General features: G+C 52.1%; 1 protein-coding gene across 1 annotated transcript; it reads right to left on the bottom strand.

Annotated features, from left to right (window-relative positions):
• Nucleotides 1–2,255: 2,255 nt before the first annotated feature.
• Nucleotides 2,256–4,267, bottom strand: CALHM2 (calcium homeostasis modulator 2). The gene is made up of 2 exons (XM_006880179.1): nt 3,713–4,267; nt 2,256–2,672 (listed from the first exon to the last, which is right to left on the bottom strand). Exons 1-2 carry the CDS (start codon nt 4,265–4,267, stop codon nt 2,256–2,258), a joined length of 972 nt encoding a protein of 323 aa, XP_006880241.1.
• Nucleotides 4,268–8,852: the final 4,585 nt, after the last annotated feature.

Genomic DNA, 8,852 nt, shown 5'->3' with positions numbered 1-8,852 from the left:
CAGTGAGCTAGCTGGCCGGCGCGGGCCGGACCCTGTCAGGACAGCCCGGCATTGCCCAGCCGCAGGCACCTGGGCAAGTGCCAAGTTCCGTTGCCTGAGAACTGTATTTATAAAGTACTGCTTTTTTGCAGCACCCTTTGAGTAATTCTGTCAGGATTAAAAATAATTTTGAGATTTCTTTTAAGTGTTAGTTTATGTAATCTTTTGCCCTTTTCTGGCTGCTCAGTGGTTCAGCTCGTGGAAGAGTTTGTCCCTCCTTCCTGGGAGTTTCCTGGGGAGTGACGTCAGCAGGGTCTGAGGAACAGGCCCTCTCCCTGTTCCCATGTCGGATCTTGAAGTCTCTGGGCATTCCTTCAGCTCAGCTAGGACCTTGAACCCTTTAGTGGAGGCTGTGCGGCTGGAGCAGGAGGGACAAGGTTTTAGTGGAGAAAACTGGACTTATCAGCAGACCTCATTTTGCTGTGCCTTGCTTTATTATGACACACAGCTACTTCATTTTTTTAGCAATTGAAGATCTGTGGAAACACTGTGTCAACCAAATCTGTTGGCGCCATTTTTCTACTCTTATATTTTGGTATAATATCTAACACTATTTCAGACTTTATCATAATGTTATTGCACACTGACTATGTTAGGTGCCACTGAGTCAAGTACAGCTCATAGCGACCCAGTGAACACAACATTTGAGCCAAGTCTGTCCTGCACCATCCTCACCTTCCTGACACACAAGAGCCCACTGCAGCAGTCACCTTGTCTAGACCACAGTATATTATAAATACAGCTTTTTTATTTGTATCTTTATTTTAATGCTCTTTTTATTGTGGTTTTCTACACTCAAACCCACGTTATCTCTGAGACCACCTGAGGGCTCATCCCAGACCTACTTGGGCCAGGCTACCTAATTTCTCTTAAGATTTTCTTTCTGTGTAAAATGAGGTTAAAAACTCTGCCCTGAAGAGTTGTGTGGATTAAATGAGAAAATGCCTGTTAAATGCTGCCACAGAGTTTGGCAGGTAGGAAGATGCTACACATTAGTCTCTTTCCTTGACCCCAAGGCTGATGTGCTTTGTGACTCCGAGAAGAGCCACACAGCTTCTTTGTGCCTCCTTACAGCCCCATGAGCAGGATGAATTGATTGGCTGCCCCATGGCTCCTCGAGTCCCTAAATGCAAGGAAACCAGTGGATCCGCCAGCCCTCAAACTCCCTGCAGCTTTTATATAATTCCCAGAGAGACAGTGTTCACCACCTCCTTTGACAAAGCCTCTTCACATCACAAAGTTCTGGAGGCTAACAGCCGCAGCTGGTTTGTAAAGCCCGTTCTTTTCTTACCTTTGTGCTGAGGGAACTGTAAGCTTTCTCTGGCAGCACCCGAGATGTCCTAAGAGTTGAAGTGCTTTTTCCATGGGAAATGACTGAGTGGCAGGAAGCAGGACAGGATCAGAGGTTTAAGAGGGAAGTGATGTGGCGGAGATCAGCTGAGGGCTGAGCGTAGAAAAGAGTGAAGCCAGGCTGGCCTAGTTCTCAGATAGATACTCACTTCAAGTTTTAAGAGTTAAATTTGCTCCATGAGTGTAAAATCTTCTGGCTACTCCTAACATGTCAGGTTTAGCTTCCCTCCAAGAAAAGCCAAGCGCTATTCATTCCTCAGATCAAATCTGATAACGGGGTCCCATCACACCCCTCCTGACCTTCCCCCCAGTACAGTCCTGCCCACAGTCTGCTTGCTCCCTCCTCCCACAGCCATGCTAACAACATGCTGACACCAAGCTCGTTTATACTAAGAAAAGCTTTATCAAAAATTTAACCATATAAAAGAAGGCCAAGGGCATACATACATGGTTAGAGGACAACTTCCCAGTTGGGTAACCGAGTCATTTTTCCACATGCAATTAGACACAAATTAACTGCACAAGGAGCCTACTTGGTGAGTGTCACTGTCACCTGGCTTTGCTGGCTGGGGCCGGGTCCCAGCCTTGGAGTCCTGCTAGGGAAGGATTGTCACTGTTCATTAAGGACCAATTCTGGGAAAGTCCTTCCCCCCAAAGCTGCTGGTGGCCACAGGAGAGGATTTCTTGGGGTCTGAGAGCCTTCCCATCAACTGACGAGTAGAATTCTTCCATGCCAATTCACCCAGTGCTCCTCTCCCCGGCCCCCCTCCCCAGGAAGCAATGGCTTTAATAAACCCCATTCTGATGTGATCGGATAATGGGGTTCCGTTTGCTATTGAGGAATGTCTTTGGAGAGAGCAGGACCCTTAGGTGGTGAGCAGGGCCATCTCGATGTTGTCGGGGGCCGTGCCATTGCCCGACAAACCCTGGGCCCACTTGTGCAGGCGGCTGTAGAGCGGGAGCCCCTGGTTCTCCCGGTACAAGTAAATGCCGGTGATGGCGTTCCACTGTGGCCGCGGCTGCGTGCCTTCCACCGGGAACTTGGCCACCAGCTCCTCGTCCTCCTTGTTGAGCGCCACGAAGCCGAAGAAGCGGCGCACGTTGTTGGCGGCCAGCACGCGTGAGTGCACCTCGGCCGTGCGCTGGAACAGCTGGTCCTCGTTGGCGCGGTACTGCGCCCAGTAGGCCTCCTGGCGGTAACTGAGCGGTGAGCAGTAATGCCGGCAGCACTTGGTCAGGAACACCAGGATGGCCACGACGCCGATGAGCAGCCACCCAAAGAGCTGGCCAGAGAGAGAGGGTGGGACTGAGGGGGCAGCGGGGAGGGTACTGGGCCCTCACCACCCCAAGAGGAGCTGGTCAGAAGGGGTGGGCTGGGCGGAACCTGCTCTTGGTCTCCTGGCTCTGGAACTTCCCTGGCTCAGGTCATACTGTGTCACCAGAGACACCCCCCTATTTATGACTCCCTTGAACGCTCTCTGCTTTCTCAGAGCTTGTTCTTAGACTGCCTTCTGCCATTTCTGCTGCTTCCTTTGGCTTCAAGGGCCTACTCCTCCACCCATATCATCAAAATCAAGGAGCCTTCCAAGGTTCCTTCCACCTCTAGGATAATCTTGCCTTCCTTAAACCCGCTATGGCCTGATTCCTACTGTCGTCGTCATCATCATCATCATCTGCCTTGTACTGAGATCACCTATGTGCATGTTTTTCACGAGTGTGAACCCACTTATGGCAAGGCAGGCCAAGTTCATCTGTTACCCCAGTTGAATAGTGTCCGTGGGCATTTGACTGGCATCAAATGAGCTCTGCTTTCCCTCTGTCATCTTCTATTCTTTCCCCTGGCTCTGACCCTATTTCTGTCTCCTTGTGGCCCTCATATACCCAAGAGAAGAGAGCTTTGGGAGCCTCCTGCATCTCCCTTACCCCCTGCTTCATTAAGCCAACACTTCGAGCTCAGTTTTCACGCTTCTGCCGGGTTCTCTTCCTGTACCTGCTCTACCCTGACAGCCTCCTGAGTTGGCAGCTCCTTCAGAACTGAGAGGCCAGGGTAGGATCAGGGCACCAGCTGCTGCTTCCTTTCAACCTCTCCTCACTCTGAAACCAAGAAGGTTCCTTCAGTGTTTAAAGTGGCCTCCTTTACCTGGAACTCGAATGAACCCTGGCCTCACTAAGCATTAGGCTATGGATTAACCAACTCTGATAACCTGTTACCACTAATCCAGTGTTTTCCTGGAGACCTCAGTTCCCGGGTCACCCCAGCATCTCTTCACCAACCACACCCAGAGAAGGAGGAAGGAGAGCTTCTCTCTGCCCAGCTCCTTACCTGTGACTCGTACTTGAGTCTGCGGCTGACCTCCTCCCGGAAATCTGACAGGTTGGCGGGGCCCTCCCCGCAAGGGAACCTGGCCAGGATCTCGCTGGCATGGTCTGGTGGGAAGCGCCTTTCCCTGGTGGTTAGTGAGGAAGGGTCCACAAACTCGCTGAGGGCACAGACGTAAGCCTCCCCACGCAGCAGGGAGATGACCGACCAGGTGACGGGGGCCACAGCTGCTCGGCCCAGGATGGAGCTCAGGAGCAGGAAGATGGGGGCAGCCGAGCAGTTCTTGGCTCGCCGGTGCTGACACTCGGCAACTAGGTTCCAAGTGTGGTTGCTGAGGATAATGCCGATGAGGAACAGTGCCAGGGCGGGCACACCGATGGCTGCCAGCCCATACAGGTAGTTCCGGGCCGGCGAGCAGGGGCAGTGGAAGGCCACCACGCTGAACAGCTCCTGGCTGCCCACTGTGCCCAGGGCCACCAGCCCGTTGAAAATCATCACATCCTTGCTCTTGAAGAAGAGGGACAGGAAGCGGAAGTTCTCAGCAATCAGAGCTGCCATGGTGAAGGCGGCAAGATGGTGGCAGGAGACGGGGCTCGACGGTTCCTGGGGGGCTAAGAAGGGGTGCGGGCCGTTGGACACCTGAAGGCAGGGCACCGTCTTGCCATTTTATCCCCTGCAGCAGCAGATCTGGAGTTTCCTGTGGAACAGAGATGTTTGCCACTGAAAATGCAGACTGAGGAGGATAAAGATCTATTTACATCCCTGGAAACCCACTGGGAAAGCTCTGCCCTGTCCTTATAACGTTACCAGGAATCAGAACCAACTCGAGGGCAGTGAGTTTGGGACTGGTTTACTGCTCATTGCTACCACCCAAATGCCAGTCAATTGTACTCTGGTGTCTTTAAGTGCTGTTGTGACACTGGAAGCTATGCCGATGGTGTTTGAAACACTACCAGAGTCACACATGGCGAATGAGTTTCAGCAGAGCTTCCAGATTAAGACAGATTAGGAGGAAGGGCCTGGTAATTTACTTAGAAAACTGGCCAGTGAGCACGCTATTGATCACGACAGAATGTTGTCTGATGAGTCCTCCTAGGTTTAAAGACACAAAGACATTGACAGTGGTTCCAACAATGGACTTGAACACATGACTGTGAAGATGGCAGAAGACCAGACGACAGTTCATTCTGTTGTGCACGGGCCTTTCATGATTCAGAGCTGAGCCGGTGGCAGTTAAAAACAACAACAATATTGCTCATCACATTCCACCCCTCATTGCTCATGCTCACAATCCCCTGAGAGATGACTGGACTATTATCCCCACTGCACACAGCTGAAGGGTCACTGATGGCGGGTGACTAGTCAGTAAGTGGCAGAGCTGGAATTAAAGCCCAGGTCAGAATCTTTCAGCCATCACAAACTTCTCGGGGGGGGGGGGGGTGTTGTTATGCGCCATTGAGTCACATCAAATTCCTAGTTGGCCCTGTAGCTGGTTTTCAAAGGCAGTAAACTACACAGGAGACTGCCCACAAAGCTTCTGGTGGATTCAAACCGCGTGTCTTTGAGTTGGCAGCACAACCCCTTGTCCACTGGGGTAGGGATTAACAATGGTCCTATGGCGTTCACAATGTGGAATGTTAACAAGCTTTTCCTCTGGGATTCCGGGCAGTGCTAATGTGCTGAGGAACCTGGGTATCTGAGAGAGTGTATCCTTAAGACATCCAACTCCTTGGATGGAAAAGATGGAGTGAATATCCTGGTGGACAGGGACAAGGACATCCTGTGATGTGAGGTGGGACAGGACTAGGAGCCTCCAATCAGCACCAAGCCTGACACAGCCAGACCCCAGCATCCCTGAAGTACATAACTTTTTGCTTCATTTTGCAAATCTCAGGATCTGAACTGGTTTAAAAGATTTCTGGCTTTCAACATGTTTCATGGCTTATCTCGGCCTCAGTTTCCTCATCTGTGAAAAGAGGTTCAGCCATTCTGGTCCTTTCTCTCCTCTTAGGGATGCTGGAGAATAAAAAAAGGGAACTAATGAGGCTTAATAATTGTTCTGTCTTGGTGAGCTCTGGTGGCCTAGTGGCAAAGAAGCTGTACTGCAATCCCAGAGATGAGCAGTTCAAATCCACCAGATGCTCTGCTGGAGGAGGGGCAAACTCCTCCTGTACCAGTAAGATCCGATTTGATGGCACACACACACACACACACACACACACACACTAATAAAAATTAAAAAAATTGTTCTGTCTCATCTCCCTCAACCTGGTGGATCTCATCGTTGTCAGAGGTGACACTAGTGTGTTATGCTTCTTCCTGCAAAGATCAGAAGAGGAAGCGCCTTGCCTTAGGCCATTCAAATATGCAGGTGCCAGGGCAGGACTTCTGACAGGGCCTAAGGAGGCTTGGGATGCAGAAAGGATGAGACAGGGCCCGCTAAGCTGTCTGTTTTCTGTCTCCATCTGAACATCATCTGCTGCCCACGGGAGACGAGCAAGCCATGGCATGTTCTCTCCCCACCAGGGCCTCTTCCACGCATCAGGACCTCAGCTTCAAGGTGAAGGCAAGGCTCAGAAGCACACCCTGAGGCTTCTCTGTCTTGGTCACGGCTGCAGTGGTGCTGGCCACATGCCAGGAAGTGGTCATGAACTTGGGCTTCAGAGAGGTCGTGCCCAGCTCTCTTTCTAGGCTCCACCCTCAGAGGCCCAGAGGCAGGCAAGGGTGTGGCCCCATGCTCTCCCCATTCCAAGGATGAAAAACAAAGGTCCGCAGGCCAGAGGAAGCCTGGGAGCAAAAGGCTGGATGCCCACAAATCTCTCAACACCCCTTCCTGCCTTGGTCAGGGTGTCAGGATGGAAGAGGGTCCCGCCATCCCTCCAAGTCATGGGCCCTGGATTCCAGTCTTGATCCCTGGGACAGGGAGTTTGCTGTTTGGCCAGAGACGAGTGGAAAGAATGCAAACCCATCTCCCTTTTCTCTTCTGGTTTCAAGACTCCGAATTAGTTCCCTGGATTCACTTGCCCAAAGATGAATCTGGTGCTAGAAGCCTATGCAGAGGTGGGTGGTGAGCAGAGGGTGGCCTCCCAGGACAGGGCAGGGCCCTACTGTGGTCTGAAGTAGGATCCTCTTTAGTATTGGGCTTCCCCTGCCCCTTGGGGGCCTCTGTCAGGGCCCTCACTCTCCACTGGACAATTCACCTGGGCAGCTCCGAATCAACTCTGCCTTGCTCCCCGGCTACCTGGCTGACTGAGAGAGGGCCCCTTCCTTACCTGGGACAGGCTGCGGGACCCCGAGGCTGGGCTCGCGCACCCGGGCGTGGTCCCGATCTCGATCCTAACCCCTTGCAGCCTGGCTCCCCGTTTTCTTCTCAATGCTTCTCCGGCGGGCACAGGAACTCGTCCGGGACCAGCAGAGACCTGCAGCCCCGGGCCTGATGGCGCTTTCAGAAAACTTTTAACTCCAGAAAAGAGAGGAGACAGTGGGACGGGACGCGCGGCAGGGAGTGGAACAACAGCCTCGAGCGCCAGGCGGAGGCGGAGGAGGCGCGGGCGGGAGGAAGTCAGCCTGTTGGCAGCTGCTGCGCCTGCCCGGCTCTTGCGCGCCCGGCCTGCGCGCCTCCCCGCCGCCTGCGCCCCGCGCTCCCGGGGTCACAGCACTGAGCTGCGGGGCTGGGGGGGGCAGCGGCCAGGCCTGCAGGAGCTCCGCTCCCCGCCCTGCCCTCGGAGCCGGATCAAAACCAGCCCCGTGGCCTCACCATCAGATCAGTACTGACCCCTAGCAGGGCACCCTGCGCTCTTCTATCCGGAGTTCAGCCGACTCCTCCCATCCACACTTTTTCAGATTTCAGGAGGAGTAACAAGTTTTCCAGCCAGTTTCTGAGGCCCCTTAGAGCTCCGGATGGCAAGTAGAAATTACAGAGGCAGATTTATGAAGCATAACTTTTTAAAAACATCATTCAGCATCTTTTTCTTGTTACGCACCATCGAGTCTGAACCCATCCATAGCTGATCTCCGGCAGGTTTTCAGAAATAGTAAATCTCATGGGAGTAGATTGCCCATTTTTCTCCCCTAGAGCGGCTGGTGGATTTGAACCACTCGCCCAGAGTGCGCAGAGCAGCGCCTTACCACTACACCACCAAAGCTCCCTCAAAGGCTGGTCATGAGCTTCCTGTCGGTGGGAGAGTGTAAGGGAGGTTAAAGAGCTGTCTGTGTGCAGCTACAGTAAAGAGTGTTCTGTCCGAGGCCAGGCCAGCAGACCCCCAGGATCAGATGAGATGACCTCCCAGATTTTGGTTTTACTCTAGATGCTTTCCTCAAATTATCTCCCTTTATATTCACCATATCTTAAAAAGCTGATGTTTTTATATCCATTTTACAGACAGACAAACAGAGATTCTGAGGAGCTCAATGACTTCTTCTAGCAGTTGCTGCTCTGGTATTTGAATGCAGGCCAGCTTGACCCAAAGCTTTACACCTTATTTCTACTTTCCCAAACTTTCTTTTCCCACTTGGAAGCCCCTCCTTCCCCCACAACATATACTTCATGGAATCCTTCCACACCTGGGCCACATTAAGTCCTCCTCCTGGAGGAGCTGTTCCAGTCCAGCTTGGTCCAAAGAGATCTCCTTTTGCCCAAGTGATGAACAGGAGAGACACTGGGTCTCAGAGTTTGAATAGAAAGATGTACAAAGAAGGATGAAAATAAGAACAATATTTTTAGGGTCCCAGATGATGGAGTCCTTTGAAGGATGGGACTTATGCCTCAAAGATGTCCAAGGTTTTTGTTGTTGTTATGTGCCATCGAATCGCTTGCGACTCATAGCGACCCTATGTACAAGAGCTGTAAACCCCGTTCTATTCTGTGCCAACCTAGCCATCTCAAACACACTCATTCCCACCACTCCAGTCACAGAATCGATCCATCTCATCAAAGGTCTTCCTCTCCTGCGCTGCCCCTCCACTCTGCCAAACATGATTTCCCTCTCCAAGGACCAGTCCCTCCTTGCAACATGCCCAAAGTATGTCAGACAAAGCTTCAGAATCCTTGACTCCAAGGAGCATTCCGACTTCACCTTCTCCAGGACAAACCTGTTTGTTCTCCTAGCAGTCCATGGTATATTCAACACTCTTCTCCAGCACC

The sequence above is a fragment of the Elephantulus edwardii genome, unplaced genomic scaffold (genome assembly GCF_000299155.1).
Source record: "Elephantulus edwardii isolate Elephantulus edwardi_28Jun2011 unplaced genomic scaffold, EleEdw1.0 scaffold00006, whole genome shotgun sequence".
Taxonomy (NCBI): domain Eukaryota; kingdom Metazoa; phylum Chordata; class Mammalia; order Macroscelidea; family Macroscelididae; genus Elephantulus; species Elephantulus edwardii.
Note: the sequence above shows the minus strand (reverse complement) of the source record. Positions and strands in the feature narration are given on the sequence as shown.